This window comes from Coenobita brevimanus, chromosome 13 (assembly GCF_032717465.1).
Source record: "Coenobita brevimanus isolate Jiangsu-jjx chromosome 13, ASM3271746v2, whole genome shotgun sequence".
Lineage (NCBI taxonomy): Eukaryota > Metazoa > Arthropoda > Malacostraca > Decapoda > Coenobitidae > Coenobita > Coenobita brevimanus.
The window spans coordinates 54,113,952-54,135,388 of record NC_136966.1 but is presented as its reverse complement, the minus strand read 5'-3'; the positions used below and the strand labels follow the sequence as shown (position 1 = coordinate 54,135,388).

The 21,437-nt window shown below is 44.9% G+C and overlaps 1 protein-coding gene across 1 annotated transcript in view; it reads left to right on the top strand.

Moving 5' to 3' along the window:
* Positions 1-20,741, top strand: part of LOC145415822 (uncharacterized) — a 93,842-nt gene extending 73,101 nt beyond the window's left edge. The window contains exons 7-10 of the mRNA XM_080285019.1: positions 5,580-5,714; positions 8,000-8,124; positions 14,468-14,605; positions 20,630-20,741. Coding sequence (XP_080141145.1) covers positions 5,580-5,714; positions 8,000-8,124; positions 14,468-14,605; positions 20,630-20,741 — 510 coding nt within the window. The remainder of the gene's footprint in view (positions 1-5,579; positions 5,715-7,999; positions 8,125-14,467; positions 14,606-20,629) is intronic.
* The last annotated feature ends 696 nt before the right edge of the window (positions 20,742-21,437 follow it).

Genomic DNA, 21,437 nt, shown 5'->3' with positions numbered 1-21,437 from the left:
CATTCGCCAAATAAAACACATTACCTTTGGGCAGGGAAACATACCAAACCTCTCTCTGCTTGGGAACGACAATTAGCTAAAGAAAGAGAGACGCTGAAGAGGTGAAATATTATTGGGCGAAATTTTGTCTCTGGCTGTATATACTCCCTGGAGAAAATGTAATGGCATAGTGGCAATAAAGAGAGTGCTCATTTATCAAGTGAGGTGCATGATTCTCTCTCTCTCTCTCTCTCTCTCTCTCTCTCTCTCACACACACACACACACACCGTAGCCCCCGCCCACCCAAGCATTACCGGCTTACCCCACACTAATCACTGCCGCAGTCATACCCCGTTCTCTGTGTACACCAGGTTCCTAAAGCAAAAAAATTTCACGTGTTTTAGGTTAGTAGGTGGACTGGGGCGGAAATGGAAGGGTGGTATGTGTGTGTGTGTGTGTGTGTGTGTGTGTGTGTGTGTGTGTGTGTGTGTGTGTGTGTGTGTGTGTGTGTGTGTGTGTGTGTGTGTGTGTGTGTGTGTGTGTGTGTGTGTGTGTGTGTGTGCTGAATTTCTCACTTTTCGTATGTACGTGCGACCACAAAAATTTGCTGAGTGAACTGAAATACATCAACAAGACTGCCTCAAAAAAGAGAAAAAAAGCTTTACCTGATGTGAAAAAGGCACAGTATTCAGTGTCAGAAAATTCTCTGTGCAGTGAAAGACATTTTTACCACTCGCCACACACTCTTCACACTGCCACACTTCACACTGCTAAACGTGACTGGTGCCTCACGCAAAGCCACATCAACACAGTCACACTACACACAGTCACAACACACACAGCGACACCACACACTGCCACACCATACACAGTCACACTACAAACAGTCACACCACACACTGCCACACCACACACTGCTACACCACCCACTGCCACACCACACACCGCCACACCACACACCGCCACATCACACACTTCCACGGTAATATCTTGCTGGTATATATATCTATGGTGAACTGAGATAAAATAACAACATTACATGATATCCCTGTGAATTATTCCTATGCTCTCTGAAAGTTCTTGCCTTCATACTTTAATCCCTTCACTCCGATGATGTATTCTCAATTGTACTATTTTACTAAGCTTCCGAAAGCCACAAAATCCTAAAGGGCCTTTGATGTAGTCGTTAATGAAGGCTCCAGCTCGAAATGCCTATCTAAAAGTGAGTAAGAACTTTCGAAAACCGCAAGAATCAAAAAAGAAAATGATATTGGGTTGACACGAATGAATGGAAGATGTGGCCGTGTGTGTGTGTGTGTGTGTGTGTGTGTGTGTGTGTGTGTGTGTGTGTGTGTGTGTGTGTGTGTGTGTGTGTGTGTGTGTGTGTGTGTGTTTCTATGGCATAACCAGCTGCCAGGAAAACAGATGGTCTCATAGGGTTTAAATGATCTGTGGTGGACTATGGCATTCTGGTCGCTTAACTTCCTAGGTTTCAAAAGAGGCAGGATGGAGATGGCTATTTGTTTAAGTATTCTGAAGCATATGTAGGCATGTCTCCATACTCCACTCCCCTACACATACTACGAGTTTGTCTTACAGCTCTCTCCCCCCACCTCTCTCTCTCTCTCTCTCTCTCACACACACACACACACACACACACACACACACACACACACACACACACACAAAACATACGATACACACGACAAAATGACAAAACTGCAACACGAGTGAGATTTTTCTCCCTCACGCCACAACATTTTCCTACCAAATATCAAAACAATGACACAGGAGGAATAAACTCACCTAATTTTTGTCTTCTCTGTTTATGTTCACGATGGTCTGTGCTGTCTCACTTTCTCTCTCTTTTTCTTCCATATTTTCTCTATTATTTCCTTTTCTCAAATTTATACTGGTTGCAATTTTTTTCCGCTTTCTTTAATTTTCTTTTATGGTTTTTCGATGTTTTTCACACTGTCCTCTTTTTCTCTCGTGCTTTATTTTTCGTTCGTTTTTTACTTTTCTCGTTCCCCCTCTTTTCGTTTTCTTTATCTCTCATTATTTTCTCTCATATTCTCTTTCTCTCTGTCTCTTTTCACAGTTTCTTGTTTCTCTCTTTTTCTCTCATTTCCTACAAGTCTATTTTTGCCTCTCATTTTCACCTTTTCCCTCTTCAATTCATTATCTTTATTTTTCTCTATTTTATTTGTTTTCATTTTTATCCTGTTCCCAGTTTCTTTGTTTCTATTCCCATTTTCTTAGTTTTTCATTCTCTATCTCGCATGTATCTTTTTCTTAATTGTTTCATATTCTTCCTTCCTCTTATTGTATCTCACACTCTCCTATTCTACCTTTCTTTCATTTCCTCTCTTTTGATTCACAGAAACATGAGGATTATAGTGTTCTGATTTAGTTTCTTCACTGTGTAATGTTCATGCACACGTGAATACATCTGCTGACATAAATAACCGTCTTTGTTCTCGTGGTCTGTTATTTCCTGTTCATCTATTATGTTCACGTACGCCTTTGCTACCCCGTTATCATATTTTTTGTCATTACAATCTTTCTGTATTCTTCTTGAAATTAGCGGTCGTTAAACTTTCTTATGTATACACGTGAATTAGGGAGTGTGCATTCTTGTGTTATTTGTTCTTTATCTGCCCAACATGTGAACTAAGAAGCGACTTGGATGGGTAGTACTGACACTGAAAGTTTGCAGAAACGCATACTACTCCGTGAAAGTCACACTAATGAACGTACTGTTGCCACGCGCACATTGTTGAAAGTAGCTCTCTCAACGGCACAACGTTGAACGAAGTCTGGTCAAACGCAAAATGCAGAACACAAACTTAAACCTAGCCTTGTTTAACGAACACTGCCACCGTAGTCATGTTAACAACGTAGTCTTGTTTAACCCACAGTCATATGTACACTGCTAAACAGCAGTCATGTAAAGTGAGCACTGTTAAACGTTCGCCTCAGTTTCTTAAGCACAGGGCGCTGGAACAGAAGTGAACTAAACGAGTGTGTGTGTGCGTGTGTGTGTATATATATATATATATATATATATATATATATATATATATATATATATATATAATAAAACGCCAACCCTACATGCAGTGCTGCAAGGCGCCATCCTTCGGGGAAACTTTCGTGATATAATCCTTGCATTCCTGCGTAACATCAAATGCGAAATGCCAAAAGTATATACTAAATATTGTGTTATTCTTAAGGAAACCTTGTGTGCTCTGTGAGAAAAATATGAAATGAAAACCTAAAAGCGTGAGTTGTGTGCATGACGGAGCAAAAATTGTAACCACAGTGTGATCATTCATTTGTAGTTTTTGTCCTATTGCATTTTAAGCTGTGTAATTACATGCATCTGAAACAAAATATAAAATATATATTCGTCTGGATGATTGACTGTGTTCCCGTCTGTATCGGCGTTGCTGTTTGGCTGCAGTTGGTGATAACGTCACTACATTTTATTCACTTTTGCTCCACTTTGCTGCGCTTGTTGTGGTGGCCGAGGGCGTTAGATCGACTAAAGCTGAGAGAGTGTTCCACTCTGTAAGTTTTGTTTAACTTGTTCAATTCTGTTCCCACGATCTGAGACTTAAGAAAATGCGGTAGTAGCCTTGTTAAACGCAGTCATGCATAGTATGAAACGTTGTCTTGTTAAACGCAGTCATCTAATACACTATAGCAGTAGCCGTGTGTGTGTATGTGTGTGTGTGTGTGTGTGTGTGTGTGTGTTTTGGGCAGCCAAAACTACACATTCAAATCGCACCAAAATTGGCACAAAAATCGCAAAAAAATATAGCTGATGTAAAAAAAAAACTTGATCCCATCACGACTGAAAAACTTTTACTATATTTAATGAGCGATCACATTTTGACCAAAAAACGCTGCTCCCGGAGCCCGGCATAGGATCTCCGTAGAATTTTTTGCCCAGAGGTAGAACTAAAATAAACTGGGTTCCATTACCGAAGCTGCCAATAACACTATCAATTGGTTAGCTAAAAAAAAATCCAAGTGACAACGTTACACTAGACAGCACATAAACGCGAGAGCCCTCCACAGGAGCAAGTGCGAGATGCCCGAAGGGCCCACGAGCACTTGTGTATACTATGAAATGTAGTCTTGGTAAAAGCACAGTCATGCATACTATGAAACGTAGTCCTGGTAAACGCGCAGCCATATGCACACTGTTAACCGTAGACTCGTTAAACAAGGCCAAATGCACAGTGTGAAACGAGCCCTGTCAATCACAGTGTTGCATATAGTCATGATAAACGTATACTCTTAAACGTGGTAATGTTTAAGGCAGTCATGTAAGCCTGAAAATAAAGTACTAATTTAAAATATGTTCATATTAAATATAGTGATGTTGAGCGTAGTCATGATGAGTCTGCTTTGGGGGTCTCTTACAATGCCATATAGGTGATCATGAGCAAATGAAAAGGCAACAGGAATGCTGACGACCATAGCAAACCCAATCTTTTACTGAACCATGGCATACTTTTCAATATTATGAGCTGTACTCTGTCTCCATGTATGCTTATACTGCTATACAAAGTTTTCGAACTGTGGGATTAGAAACGGACGTGATTATGCCCGTCATTACTAAAAATCCTCTGAAGCTGAACAAAATCGTCCGGAGGGAGCAAGACAAAATCAATAAAAAACGTTCTCGGGATGATGGGGTTAACACACATGGTAGTGCTTCAAGAGACACTGTAATCAGTTTAATAATACCACACAGAGATTTGTAGACCCTTTAGCTGATTATGCGTTATATAATGACATTAAGATAACAACACTCATAGACCGTTGCCCTAGCATTCCTTCATAGCTAGACACATATTTTACAACCCGTCTCATATGACAACTCGGCATTCGATACGGAGAGGTTGTAGTTTTCTGTCTGGGAAGAATTAGCCAGCCAAATTTGAAAATATAGAAGATGGGTCGATTTTTCTGTGGTGTTACTCCTCAAACGTTAGGAAGGCATTTACTTCGCTTGCTGTTCCTATTTTTTTTTTTTTTACAGTGCTGTTAACGCTCTCAGGACTGTGACTCTCCCTCAACTGAATGAAATACTGGAATAAATACTGGAATGAATTGCTGGAACTGGTATATACTACTGGAACTGGAATAAATGCTCGAATGGAACACTAGAGAAGCTGCGACCCCAAGAGTGCTGATCTTGTCTCCCTGCCACAGATGTATAGATGATTGTCCCTACTAACCCCATGTACTGTACGTCTACCTGTCTAAGTGTCCTTGCTCCAGGTGTACACATGAACGACAGTATTAACCCCATGAGTGTTCTTGTCCCAGATGTACACATGAATGTTTGTACTCATCCCATGTACAGTACATCTCCCTGCACAACTGTACTGTCCCTGCGTACATCTCCTCGCCCCAGACGTACACACAAGCAACAGGCGTACACATATCTACCACCACCAGCTCCACTGTGCATCTCCTCTACTTCATACGTACACATGAAATACCATACTAACTCCATGCATTTTTCCCCGTCCCTGTCGTACACACGTATAACTCTACTACCCCATGCACGTGTCCCCAGATGTACACGGGAACGGGCGTGCTGTCGCAGTTCGTCAACCTGCACGTGAGTACGCCCCGTGCCGCCATCCTGGGCCCGCGGGAGTTGCACGTGCAGGAGGGAGACACCGTGACGCTCGTGTGTGTCATACAGCAGGTGAGGCAGGTGAAGGGGTGGCAAGTGGGTGAGGCAGGTGAAGGGGTGGCAAGTAGGTGAGGCAGGTGAAGGGGTGGCAAGTAGGTGAGGCAGGGGAAGGGGTGGCAAGTAGGTGAGGCAGGTGAAGGGGTGGCAAGTAGGTGAGGCAGGTGAAGGGGTGGCAAGTAGGTGAGGCAGGGAAGGGGAGGGAGGTGGGGCTTAAGGTGAGACATGTGAAGGTAAGCCTGGTAACGTAGGTGGTAGGGGGGTCGGGGGAAGGAGGCAGGTGAGGCAGAGGGAGAGGAGGTAGGTGAGGCAGGGGGATGGACCCAGGGAAGGCAGGGAAAGGGAGGCAGACAAAGCAGGGGAGAGGAGGCAGGTGAGGCAGGGGAAGGGAAGCAAGTCATGGGGCATCTCGGGTGAGGCAGGGGAGGCAGGCAGGTAAAGCAAAGGAAAGGAGGCAGGTGAGGAAAGTGCAGGGGAGGGAGGCGAGGTAGGTGGTGGGGAGGTAGGTGAGGTAGGTGGAGGGGAGGCAAGTGCAGTAGGAGGAGGGAAGGCAGGTGAGGTAGGTGGAGGGGAGGCAGGTGGGGGGGTCTCGGAAAAGGCAGATGAAGGGGAGCCGAGTGTAACAGGTGAAGAGGAAGCAAGTGAGGAAGATGGAGGGAAGGCAGGTGTAACAGGTCGAGGAGAGGCAAGTGAAGAGATGACAAATGGAAGCATGGGGAAGAGAAGCAGGGCACGTGAAAAGGAGGCAGATGAGGCAGGTGGAAGCGAGGCAGGTGAGGCAGTTGAAAAGAGGTAAGTGAGGTAAGTGGACAGGAAGCAGGTGGAAGGATGGCAGGTCTAGGGGAGGCAGGTGGAGGGGAGGCAGGTGGAGGAAAGACAGGTGGACGGGTGGCAGGTCTAGGGGAGGCAGGTGGAGGGAAGGCAGGTGGAAGGGTGGCAGGTCTAGGGGAGGGAGGTAGAGGGATGGCAGGTGGAGAAGAGGCAAGTCAGGCAAGTGGTGGGGAGTTGGGGGGGGGGGAAGGCAAGTGAAGCAAACGAAGAGAAGGCAAACACAGGGAAGGCAATGAAATGAGTGGAAGATGAGGAAGCGAGAGGAGAGGCATGAGGGTGAGGAAGATGAAGTAGGGTAAGGAGATGGAGGTGAGTCAAGTCAACGAAGACAGGTCAAAGTGAGGCAGGTGAGGCGGGCAGGGAGGTAGGTAAGGTAGGAGGATAGTGAGGCAGGGAGGCAGAGAGAGAGGTAGGCAAACGGGTGAGATAGGTGAGGTAGGGGGGAAGAGACAGGTGGGCGAGAAACATGAGACAGGTGTGGGGGATATGAAAAAATAAGACAGGAGGGAGGCACCGTGATGCAGCATGTGAGGCAGGTGGAAGTGAGGCTAGTGGGCAGCGGTTGGTGAGGCAGGTAAGGTAAGAAGAAGGGAAGCAGAGGCAAGGCAAGGTAAAACAAAGGAGGCCATTAGATGAGGCAGGTGAGGTCAGAAGGTGAGACAGAGAGGCCAACACGCGAGGCAGGGCAAAAGTGTCAAGTGGAGGGGAGGAAGGTGAACCAGGGAAAGGGGAGGCAGGTGAGGAGGACAAGGGAGGAAGGAAGTTGAGCAGGGCAACGTAAGGCAGGTGTGGGCAGTGGGTGAGGAGGATGAGGAGGATCAAGTGGAGAAAGATTAGCAGGTCCAGGGAAGGCAAGGAGACATACATGCAAGAGGGAATCAGTGTGACGCTAGTGTGTGTGTTACATACAATGCAGGTGAGGCAGGCTAGTGAGGCAGGTGAGGGGGAGGTAAGTGATGATGAGGCAAAAGAAGGTGATGCAGGGGATGGTGAGACCGGTGAGGGTAAGGCTAGGGAAGGTGAGGTAAGTAAAGCTGGGTTAGGTGAGGTCGGAGAAGGTAAGTGAAGGTAAGAGAGATAAAGGTGAAACAGGGGAGGGAAAGGCAGGATATGGTGGGGGAGGGGAAGGAGAGGCAGGAGAAGCGGGTCTAGGCAGGTGAGGCAGGTCAATGGGAAGCAGATGAGCAGGTCAAGATGAGGAAAGTGGGGCAGGTCGACTATTATAGTATATGTTGATGTGAACAAGAAGTTAGGTCACGTTGCTTTGTGTGTGTGTGTGTGTGTGTGTGTGTGTGTGTGTGTGTGTGTGTGTGTGTGTGTGTGTGTGTGTGTGTGTGTGTGTGTGTGGACTACATGCGCGTGTATATATGTATGTATGTATATATGTAAGTATGTGTGTGCTTACTCAACCTAGTCTGATCATCTAACCCCATTCTCTCTCTCTCTCTCTCTCTCTTTCTCTCTCTCAGGGTCGGCCGCCCTTCGTGTTCTGGTACCACGGAGATGAGATGGTGAACTACGACAGCCGACTCAGCGTGGAGACTCACGTGGAGGGCGCCAGGACTCACTCGCGACTCACCATCACTCACGCAAGGTATGTCAGAGTCACCTGTTTTCACCTGACGGAACTGGGGTACTCTCACAACCTGAATAAAGTGTTGTGGTTGGCATGAAATTCGAAGGCTTTTAGTAATATGGTGGGAATGAGTCTCCTTGGTTACTAGTCATACATATCCTCCAATCTTCCTACACTTGGCTAACAACCAAGTTAAATTTTACAAGCATTAATCTTTCTCCAAACAGGTTATCCCCAAAGAATTTCCCAAGTTTCAAGATTTCCCCATCCGAAGAATATTCCCTAGTTCAAATACTCCCCTGACCAATACCCCTCACGAATTTTCCCAAGTTTTCAATACTCCAACCCCTTACAAATTCTCCCCACGCTTCGGATACTTTCCCGTGAGTTTCCCCAAGCTTAAAATATTCCACAGAATTTCCCCAACACTTCCCCAGCATAATAAACTCCCGGGCCTCAAATCCGATCCGTCTCAGCTCCCTGGGCGGAAAGGAGTGAGCGAGGTGGGCTGTCAGAGCGAAGGATGTCAGGCGAAGGGGCTTAGTGAGTGAGGGGGGCTAATGGACCTCGACTCAACCCCTCCCTTTAGTGTGACATCATTTTTATATTCTATTCTTGCAGCCACGAGACGATTTCATTCATCCCAACCCCTCCAATCCGATGACGTTTTTTGGTAGTTTACTCCTTCTGTTACGAATCGATAATAGGCTACTTAGATGAGGAGAGCCATGCACCTGCTAGAGAAAGGGTCACTGAAGGCTATACTAACCTCTCCAGTTCGAAAAATCTCTCCTATGCTGAGAAAAAATCGTCTGGATGGCAAAAATTAACAATAAATGATGTTATCCTAATGAAGGGGTTAAAAGAAGCGTCTAGTAGCGAGGGAGTAAAAAAAAAAAAAAAAAAAAGATTGGTGAATGGCATGAAGGTCAACTATGGCATGAACTCATTGTTTTTTATACCAGAAAGTCAAAGGTCAAGGTCAATGTGCAAGGTCAACATAAACCATTCTTCTCCGACTTGAGGATAAGAGTAATAAGAGGAACCGATTATGAAAACAATCAGTCAAAGGTCAAGGTGAAAGGGAAAGGCCACAGTTCGCCTCGTATGTGTGTGAACAAAATAAATAGTTTTGATATGATCTGGATTAAATTTGGTGGATGCATTGAGGATCTCCCAAAGAGGCTGCCTTTTTTTTTTTCTTTACTTTTTTTTTAACAATAGGAAAGGTTCACGTTAAAACAAAGACAGACATCTGATTTTGTGAACAATCTGTTAATGGTCACGACTACAGGGAAAGGCTAAAGTGCCAGGTCACTCAGCAAATCAACTTGAACAGCTCTGACCTAATCTTAACCAAATATAATGGAAGGGTTAAGGGTTAGGTAAGACTGAAGCAATTTGATATTGAGGGTAATCTTTCGAAGGTCAGGATCACAGGGGAAACTCAAATATTCGGCCCTCAGCTTGGTTACTGGGCGCGGGTGTTGCACTCTGTGGGCGCTGCTTCATGTTATATTATTCTTGCTGTCAGGATTTTATTAGTTATGCGAGAGACTTTCCAAACTGGAGGGGCCTGCAGCCTTCAACAGCCCCCTCACTACAAGGCGGCTTCCTTTGCTCAATAAATCTCAGGGAAAAAGCAAAACTAAGTCACGAAAAGACGCCACAGTACGGAAAGGGTTAGGTTCAATACTGCCGCCCGTGGTGTAACATGTTGACCTAGATACAATATTAGAGTTGACGCGACCATGAATGAGTTGATGGTAACAATATTATCAACCATGAAAGGGTTAATGGTAACAATTGTATCAACCATGAAAGGGTTAATGGTAACAATATCCGGCTTCCCACTCCCGCAACTCACTGAACTGAATTAATCATCTGGCATCAGCTGGAAGAGAATGGATCATGAAAGACTAATTGGTGATGGCACTGTTACTCTCCAGCTCAAACTCACTCTCAAATAAAACCTCTGGCGCTGGTGACTATGAGAGGAAGGCTACTGGTGACAGTGTTACCGTTCCCAAGCTTCTATGTTCAATCCCCCTTGAATGAATTTGCCTGGAATAGAATACGTGGCTTGTTCCGATCAGAGAGGGTTAACGAGAAAAGGATTAACCCTCTGATGCTCCTACGATTCACCCTCAACTGAATATAATCGTCTGGCGTTGGGTGGAACAGAATATTAGACCTGTCCCCACCACGACAGACTCAAGATTCTGGAAACGAACCCAGATTTCTGATTCCTCCCCTCCCCAATCGGTACACCTTCCCTCCCCCCTTTGACTCCCCACCTGGGACCAATCTTGGCAGGTGTGCAGTAAGAATAGGTTCAAGACGCACCAACAAGGCCAATGCTCGTGTCCGTTTAAGGAGGCTTTGTCGCACCTCCTCCTCAGAGATTTGAGTATTGCGCCTTAATATTATCCTGTACGATATTTAAATGATATTGCCGACACACACTGCATAAATAACCTCCTTCTCAGTTATTTAACTTGAGAAATGCGCCTTAAAATCATCTTGTACGATGCTGATAATGCCGACATGTATTACATAAATAACACAGAGGAGGATATTAATACACCATACATATACAGGAATAAGTTGATAATGAGGAAGTGTTCGAGAGTCTTCATAAATATGGGCCGTGGTTGCCTCAAGGCATCTTAATGGCGATCTACAGTTCGTTCATCTTAATTTGGCTGAGATTTGCCGTCCCTTTTGCAGCCTACCTTCCGTTGTTCAATGGTAGAATAAGACAATACTACGACTCTATAGTAAACCGTTTCCATAGTACTTCTTCGCGACTGCCACCATATTCTAGTGTTAATCTCTTTTTTTATAGAGTTCCATAATTTTGTTTAATGCAAGGAAGAAGGAACCAAAGGCCAGGAGCCCAGGAGGTAGCAATTTTACGTCTCGATAAAGTGAAGAGGCCAAAGTTAGTCCATCTTTAACGTTGAGAATATTTTTCGTCCTATTACTGCTTATATCATTCAGCTCATTCGTAAAGTGCGACAAAATAAAACGGTTCGTCATTCTTCCCATAGCACTTCTACGTGACTAGTATCATGTTAATAGTGTCAGTCTCTTGTTATAGCTCAGTATTCAAAATGGAGTTGATTTTTGGCCACGTTAAAGTGAACTGACTATCGGAAGTTTCATTTCCACCTCCCTTACAGGCAACTCTCTTACGGTCCAATTTTCCCTTGCACTTTATTACAGCTAACGCCAAACAACTTCATATAATTAAGGGTGAATGATATGAGGCTGACTGTGTTAATACAGCACCGTCAACCCTCTCATGACTGGGTAAACTCTAGTCACAAAAGCCTAAGAGCGTTCACATTATCTTGTACGTTGTGCATATAAACTGTGACCCAATTCTGATACATTTTAAATCAGTGGACAACACTGTTACAAGGCTGAAGCGCTGCGTCTATTTAAAGGACATTACTGGGGCGTGTTGCTCACCTGTCTCACCTGCCTCCCTAGCTCACCTGCTTCACCTACCCACCCGCCTCACCCGCCTCTCTAGCTCACCTGTCTCTCTGCCTCTCAAGCTCATCTTGCTCACCTGCCTTCACAGCTTACCTACCTCATCTGCCTCCCAAGCACACCTGCCTTCCCAGCTCGCCTCGCTTACCTGCCTCCCTGGCTTTCCTTCCCGACACCGGATAAGCTTCCCTTCCTGACGTCAACCAAAATAGCCTTGGGTGGGATCGAACGCTTCTGCCTTTGATCAGCGGTATTCACTTGAGCTCGCTGGCCAAAGAGAGCTAACTATAGGAAGTGATAAAAAAATAGCATGGGAGAGAGTATGAGGATGTGACCTGCAAAAAGGAATGTGTGCAAAGAAGTTTCCTACGTTCACGAGAAGACGGCTTTAGGTGCTTGTGTTTTCCATCTGTTTAAATATTCTTGTGAGCATTCGCCCCCCCCCTCCATCCCTCCCTCTCTCTCTCTCTCTCTCTCTCTCTCACACACACACACACACACACACACACACACACACACACACACCGTCCTCTCCCATGCAGTCACCACTCACAGCAATCCTCTCTCATCCGCCCTGGTCTTGCCACTCCAAACAACCCTTCCCCTTGTCCCCCTGCCCTCAACGCCCTCTTGTTTTTGGCCCTGCAGGTGTCGTCAGTCTACCTGTGTGCCCTCCATTATGATCTCGCCATTTACAAAAACAGTTTCTTATACTCTTTTTTTTTTTTTTATATATAGGTTACATCGTCTTGCCATTCACAACAACCCTCCCTCATCTCTTTCCATGGTTAATATCCTCCTAGTTTTCCTTCGGCTAGGGTTGGCATTCGAGCAGCCATTGTTGTATCCTCTTCATTACTGACATCTCAAGACTTACAACACTCCCTCATATCCTCCGACATTGATACACTTTGTGATGGTCTTGCCACGTTAAACAACCCTTCTTCAGGTCTCATTAAATCTGCCACCCTCCTGCCTTTAGACGCGGGAGTATCTCTAGGTATGACTAGGGCAGCCAGTGACACCTACGGATTTTTACACGCAAGGCATTTTAAGCCCGTATGGTTCCGCATGTGTCTAGGGCCCATGTATCCAATACAGGAATCTAGATTCCGAGGACCACTCTTTATTATATTCCTATGGTGCACCCTCGCTATTCACAGCCTCCTTCCCTCATACCCTTCGGCATTAATTTATCAGTGGAGATTATACGTAGGTCACGGCACACCAAACAATCCTCCTTCATACCACTCTAAAGCTAATCTCAATTACTTTTTCCACTCGTAGAAGTGCGCTTCTGGGAACTGCTTGTACGTACATCCTCCAATGAATGGCCTCTCACCAGTCATAGAAACCCTCCTTCAGGTCCTTCGTATATAGGTCACACCATTCCGAAGACCACATCCCCACGGTCTTTTAAGGATATTTTTTTCACCCTTCGGCAACTGTGATTCTGAAAACTACTCGTATACCCTTCCATTGTGGTTTCTGGTGCACTGGAGAGGGATGCCTTCACGTGGTGGTACCGAAATGACCCGGTGGTGGAGATGCCTAATTATCTCCCTATCCCCCGGAAGAAGAATCTGCAGTCCACCCGGTTTATGTTTACTACTACTACTACTACTACTACTAGCTATAGGCCTACTCTCTAACCACTCACAACTTCCCAACCTCATCCCTCCAACATGAATTCTATCAGTACGATGTTTTAACTTTATTCATTGTGCAGATGAGTTCATTTAGCGTAAGGGATATAATTCAAAGTTATGGGACTTTACAGAGCCTTCGCTAATTCCTTGAACACGAGTCTTTCTTGTGTTGAATAAAATCGTCTGCGGGTACCAAAAATAAAGTAGTCATTTTAGTGGAAGCTATACTGAGCTCAGACCACTCCAAACAACCCTCCCAGATATCCCTCAAAGGTTGGACTTCCCACTTATTAGATGTGGATGCATCTCTAAGAGCGGCCCGGTCAGTCAGTCACATTCTAGAGATTTCCACACGCAAAGTACTTCACTCTGGCGAAATTCCACGTGGCGCTTCACACAAATGAAATCTCATATAGTGCTTCATTTTAGCGAAGCCCCATATGGTCCCGTATCTATCTAGGACTTCAGTACTTGTTCCCTTCCAGGAGTTGAGATTCCGGGAACTACTTGTACACCCTTCCCGTTAGGTTCTCCCGCCACACACGCAGTAACCCTCCCGTATTCCCTACGGCATTAACTAATTATAATGGAGGTTATAACTGGGCCACGCCACTCTAAACAACCTCCTACATGCCCTTTGAGGCTGACTTCCTCTTATTTTTTTTCCCTCCGCAGAAGTGAAAACTATTTTGTACATCATCATGCTTTCCCACTACTCACAGTAACCCTCCCGTCTTCCCTTCGACATTAATTTATTACAAGCAGATTGTACAGGGGGGTCCATAATAACACTTCGCTAGATACTGAACTGGCAGTATTCTATATGTTGAAGGAGTGGCCCAGGCTGCAGGTGTAAGCATGGGTGTGGCAGTGGAGCAGGAAATGAATAGATGATGCAGGAAGGTTTGAGCTGTCCCCATAACACGAGAAAGCGTTATATATGGGCCACCTTGTGTGTAGTTCAGACCACTCCAAATCCCCCTCCTACATGACCCTCTAATGCTAAACTCCTGGTCTTCTTTCACAGTAGTAAGGATTCTAGGAGCTACTTGTGTATCCTCCCCGTTGTGTTTCCTTGCCGCTCACAGCATCAACCCCTCGTCTCTCTCCATTTTACTGTAATGCTGAGGCTATATGTAGGCCATGCCACTCCAAATAACCCTCCTACATGGTCGTCTAGGGCTAATATCCTCCTATTTTTCCCATGGCAGGAGCTGGGATTCCGGAAACTACTCGTGCATCCCGCCTAACGTGGAGGTCTCGTCCGTTCTTGTTTACGTCAGCGAAGGTAAGTCCGGCTCGGCTCTCTGCCCAAAGGAGGCTTCAAATTCGGCCCCGGGGATATGGCCGTTTGGTGGAGAGAGAGAGAGAGAGATAGATAGATAGATAGAGAGAGAGAGAGAGAGAGAGAGAGAGAGAGAGAGAGACAGAGACAGAGAGAGAGAATGTACCCGGAGCCTGTGAGGGAACACTGCCACTGCCACTTATAAAACTATCTAATATAAGGACGTACAGTTTTATCTTATTCGTCTCCACGCGATTCTCTGGACAGGTGGAAATCTACTGCAATAAAGTGGTTAATGAAGGCAAGTATCTTTTTTTTTAATGAAATCGTCAGACGTTGGGAATACAGGGAGAAGGGAGGAAACTGACGTCCTTAATTCTTCTATCTACTTCTCTCCCTTCCCTACCTCTCGCCCTTCTCTACATTCACTATCTTTTCTCCCTTTTCTTCCTTGCCCTCTTTCTTTTTCGTCTCCCTCTTCTCTGCTTTCTCTCCCTTCTCTACCTCCTGTCCCTGCTTTTCTTTCCCTCGCTTCCCTACTTTCTCTGCTTTGATTCTCCTTTCTCCCTTCTCGACTTCCTCCCTCTTCTCTCTCTGCACCACATTCTCTCCCTTCTCTGCTTCTCTCCATGCTGTACTTCTTTCCCATCTTTGTCTTTCCAACCTTCTTTCTTTTGTCTCAACGTTCTCTCTTTCTCTGCTTCTCTCCACAGTCTTCATCTCTCCCTTCTTTCACTTCTCTCCCCTCCCTTGTCCTCTATCCTCTCTCCTATCTGCATCTTTCCCTGTTTCATTTCTCAGCTCCTCTCCCTTCCCTCATCTTTATCCACCCTCACAGTATCAAGATTCCCCCTTTTGCATTATTACTGCTCGCCCAAGTTTTATTTTATAGATCTTCGTTAACTTTTTTACGACGATGCGGTTTTTTTTTTTCCTACTACTCCTGCTACCTCCAAAAGAGAAGGAAGGAAAGATGGAGAAGGTAATAAAGGGTAGAGAAGAGATAGAAAGAAAGCAGAAAAGGCTGGGCAGGAGGGATGTCGAAAAAAGAAAATTACGGTACGAAAAATTATGAACATTCTTTCCATTATATTTCTTTGGATAGTAGAAAGAGGACGGAAAGAGAGACGACAGAGATGATAGAAAGAGGAGGAAAGGCGAGACGACAGAGAAGATGGAAAGAGAGGGGAAGACGAGACGACAAAGAAGACAGAAGGAGAAGAGAAGGCGAGACGACAAAGATAGGAGCAGAGAAAGCAAGACGACAGAGAAAATACAAAAAAGGCGGGAAAACAGAGACAGCAGAGATGATAATGAAATAAGACGCGAATAAGACAAGAAAACGTGTACCCCTATTCCTTTGGGTCCGGGGCAGCTCCTTCACTTGAATAAAATCACAAAATTCCAACCGGTCCTTCAGGGGCTCGAGCTACTGCCCTTCATGTTATATTCTTTTCCCTGGCACACTTGGGTATATTATGAAAATGCTAGAAGAAATTGTTTAGCTATGGGAAGTACTTTTTTTTTTCTCCCCTCAGAGTTAGATTAGAGTTGAACTAGAAAAGGATGCCAGTCACGAAGAAGGGCTATGTAGAGGATGTAGAGAGAAATTACAGCAGTCACAGGGTTAAACACTACACGAAGATGATATCACTTTAGTTTCCATTCCTTCCCTCTCTCTCTCTCTCTCTCTCTCTGGGAATATTACCTCCTTTCAGTTCTGGCCTTACTTTAATCATCGGAAAGTACCAACTGAAAAAAAATAACAAAAGACATCCTGAGGGACAGCGTCGACCAATTTTGCCTGGGGACGTACTCTGTGTCACATTCTATATTCCTTTCACGCTAACTTGGTCTAGATTTTCGTCCTAATCCAGCTTTTTGCACAAAGCTAAATGGAAGGGAAAATAATACTACCGCTCTGTATCTTTTCCACAGCACTTCTTCGTGACTGGCATTACATTCTAGTGCTAATCTACTGTAACAACTGAGCACTGAAGATGAAAGGATGCCAATTTTAGCTCGTTAGAGTGAAAAGGGTATAGTTAAGGTCAGACGAATACAGCAGGTTGAGAATACAGGCTTCGGGGATGGAGCTGCTAACTCTTTCAGCCCGATGACATATTTCTATATTTCATTACTGTCCCCTTCGTCAAATTTTACACAGAGGGATACTTAGGAGGTCCGGATGATGATGATGATGATAAAGATGATGCTACTTTTTGTCCTGATGGGGTTAATGAAGACTATATATCACTCCTCCAATTTCAAAAGCCACTCCTGAGCTGATTAAAATCGTCTGAAGGAAGCGAGAATAGAAGAAAAAGAAAGGGGGTAATGGGATTGGTGGAGTTAATGGGTTGTTAGGGAGCGGTGTTCACTCAGCGGGGCAGCCTTCTTGTTTGTCAGCCACAGCACGACCCACCTTTACTGCCGAACCTGACTGCCACACATAGACCTCTCTCTCTCTCTCTCTCTCTCTCTCTCTCTCTCTCTCTCTCTCCTGACACCCACACTGCCAATATTACACAGCTCTCTCTCCACACCTACACTGTCAACATTACATGCCTCTCCTCTCCTCTCCTCTCTCTCCTTACACCCACACTGCCAACATCACACGCCTCTCTCTCTCTCTCTCTCTCTCTCTCTCTCTCTCTCAGCACCTCACCACGGCAGTCTCGTTGCCTCTACACCATCTCTGGTTGTCATCCTTATCATTAAACACAATATACGGAAGAGAGAAAATGACCAAAAAAGAGAAGGGAGAAAACAGGAAAAGGTACAAATGGGAGGGAAGTAGAAAAGAGAGAAAGTAAAGAGGCGAGAGAAAGACAGAAGGGAGAAGCAGTAGAAAAGAAAAGAAGTAGACGAGAAAAAAGGGAGGGAAGAAGAGAAGGGAGTGAAGGCACCTCTGAAAACAACGTACTGTACAATATTAGTGGTCGGTCTGAGAAACTGTACCCGATATACAAACTGCACGAGAATGTTTACTCTCTAAGGCTTCTCTCACTCACTCCCATTTGAACAGAATCTGGAATATTAAACCTGAACTTTCCCAACCATAAGATGGGTCAACGGTACCAATATTAGCACTCAGGCTCCTACGACTAGCTCTCAGTTTAATAAAATCTTTTGGCGTCTGCTGGCATGGCATAAAAGAGTTGTCCCGGCCATAAAAGGATAAGTGGTATTGGTATAAACACTCAGGCTCTTATCAATATAACTCCCAGCTAAATAAAATCGTCTGGTGTTATATTGTAGAGAATACTAGATTTGCCCTGACTGTAAGATGGGTAACGATTCCATCCAAAGCAAAGCGTGCAAAAAGCCCTCCATGATCTAATGTATAATAGGATTTCAACCATAATTATGTGATCAACGAGTCTCCATAACAATTACGTATTATCATAGCTCGTTTTTTGCATGTGACAATACTCGCTATGATTTGATTGCAAAGCGTCTGGGAGCCGTAGGAATGAAGACAAACGTATACAAGCAGAACTTAAGCTGAAGATGGCTTATAGACAGAACTTCTGATGTCTTTGCCCGCGTGCAAGACAGTGCACTTTGCCTGGTAGGGTGCAGCAGAGTGGGTTTTGCCTAGTAGAGTGTAAGAGAGTGTGTTTTGTCTGCCAGAGTTTAAGAGAGTGTGTTTTGCCTGGCAGTGTAAGAAAGTGGGTTTTGCCTGGTAGCGTGTAAGAGAAAAGTTTTGCCAGGCCGAGTGTAAGTGTGAATTGGTGGACACAGCATGGCATACAGTCTCTCTCCTCCAAGTCACATCCTACTCAACATGCTGATGCTGGCTGAAAGTTTTAGTGCCTCTCCCTCTCCCCCTTGTCCCCACAATTCGACTCCTAAATCCTGCACCCACACTCCCACAACTCCCCAACTCCGCTCACTGTACCTGTGCAAACATACCACCATTAATCCCACAACTATACAGCAAAACACTCACTCTCACCACTACCCATACACACACATTTACTCCCATACTACACCCACATCCATAGCAGGGCGCGGACAAAAACTAACCGGACAAAAACTCACTGGACAAAAACTCACCACTTGAATGCAAACGAGGACAAAAACTCACCAGATTAATGTTGGTCGAACTATGAACCTGATTTGAAAATGAAACGAAACATGACACCAACTCACCAGATTATTTGAAACATTCGACGAAACATGATCCGTTTTTGTATTAATGTGGTGTGTAAGATTCTCGTATCAGTAGTCATGGAGATCATAACAAACAACATGGGTGGCCAAAAGTTGTGCTATCATGGATAAATGTACGTCAGGAAAATATCAAAAAGTGATCGGATCCGATGGTTGCCATGTAGGCTGTAGGTAGCATTTTAGGTCGTCATGTAACAACTCAAGGATGTTTCTTTCACTTGACACAGTGTACCTGGCGTAAGATACAAGAATTAGCCCCTGTTAATCACTACCGTGAGAATGACAATTGCAAATTGTTCTGTGGAATGATGGATGGGTTAGTATTTCTCCCATCAGACAAGGGACAGGAAGGTATTCAATTTCTTCGCGACAACACCCCTGAGGAACTTGAAAACCTCCTTTCATACTTCGACAGATCAAATGTTAGAGGTCCTGTACTGTACATTCCGTCATACACGACTTCCTGGAAATGATGAAAGTACAGAATCACTGCCAATCAGTATTCGACAGCTTCCACCTTCTTCCCCACCTGTCATATATGGAATGTACATAGTAATAACCTAAATGGTGAGGCTCGATCGAACATGTGTGGAAGTTGGAATTCGTCATTCATGCAGCTGGTTGGTCATTCCCATCCATCATTCTACACGGTTACTGATAACATTAGGAAGGATGAGACCCTTGTTAAAACAATGATATTGCACGATGAAAGAGGCGAACCTCCAAAGAAAAGTGCCAAGAGAAACTACGTTAATCTTCAGAAGCGGCTTAAGAACCTATGTGAAGATTTGATTGCAGGCAGAAAATCGACAGAAGAATTCCTTTGAGCTGCTGGACAATGAATCCGTTTCTAAACATTTGTCTACAGCCCCTTTATGTTTTTAATGTTTTTGGAGTTTTTACCTTTAAGGTTTTAAGTTTTAAACACATATACCTTACAAATATATCTTCACTACACCCACACCTTCACTACACTCGCATCCACACCTTCACTACACTCGCATCCACACCTTCACTACACTCACATCCACACCCTCACTACACTCGCACCTACACCCCCACTACACTCACACCTATACCTCACTACACCCATACTCCACTACTCTCCCACCCATACCCAACTACACCCGCACCTATACCCTACTACACTCACACCCACGTTTCACTAAACTTACACCCACACATTCACAACGGTACATTCACACCCACACTTTCACTATACTCACACCCACACCTTCACCACACTCACATCTACACCTTCCCTACACTCACATCCACACCTTCACTCACATCTGCTGGTACACCTTCATTACACTCTCACCCCACACTTTCAATACCCACACCTTCACACTTCACCCACACTACCACCACACTCACACCCGCACCTCCTTGACACACCCACATCTACACTCCCGACCAGAGCCACATCCACACGCTATCCACACCCACACAGGGATACTATGAGAGCACAATGGAGAGCAAGTAGCAACAGACCTAATTTTCCTCTCACGGGTGTTAGTTACAAAGAGGATTATAATTCTGATATCTAATACAGAGAGTCAGAGATAAGGATAGTAATGTAAGAAGACTAGCGACACACACCCACTCTCCTGCCACACTCACTATCATACACCCACACACACCCTCCTTCCTCCCTACACCCACCTGACTTACAATCCCCTCATCCACACACTCCCATTTCCAGCAGCATATCCTCACCCACACTCACACCCACACCCTACTCCCATGCTTGCATCTTCCTCTTCCCCCCCCCCCATACACACACACCCTCTTCCCGATCCCTCCATCCCCACACGCCCACCCTCCATTCTCCCCCACCCACATCCACACCCTCCATCCCACCCACACTCAGTCCCCCCACACCCACACTCTCCCTCCTTCCTCTGAGATTCGCCTGCTCAGTCCCAGGGGAAGAGTCCACGCAGATACTGAGTTGCAAGGCAGACTTTGCGATCCTGGACCAGCAGTTGCAGTGGATCTTGCCGAAAGCTTGTGATTAAACTGTTCATCTCATTTTACTCTTGCCAGGAATAAAGTTGTTGAGTCCTATTTCTCACGTCATTCCTCGTGTTATATGCTGGAGTTTGATTTTGAAGTGATTGGTAAAAGTATAAACAAACGAAATTTAGACTCATTAGTGTACGAATAAAAAAAAAAAAATATTAGGTTCAGTAAAGTTTATGGCTATAGCCCAGGGGGATGTAGTCATAAATTCCCTAGAGCCTAAGTGCTGCATAATATAGTGTGTTATTACATTTACTGCACTTCATGCGCCTACCAGCCACTCCACGACCTAACTATACTCTGTTCACGTCAGCTAGGCGTAAAACTGGCATCTCTCCATACCGAATGCTAAGCTGTAACGAGAGATTAACACTAGAGTACGGTGCTGATCACGAAGAAGTGCAACAGAAAGAACCGTCGTGTTATTGTCTTATTACTAACGAGCCGCGGAAAAAAAAAGGCGAAAATCAACACCAAATTCAAGTGCATGACCTATAGTGAGTATTAACCAGAACAATACCCTATGGAATGATTCCTGACACATTAACTGCAACAGCGACTTTTCATAGTAAAATTTCATGAGAAATTGTCATATTCGTATTCTGCTTTGAGAAAAATAAAAAAAAACTAGAATTGGACCTTTAATGCTTATACATGGAAAGCCAGAATAAATCCCACTACTCAGATCGTTC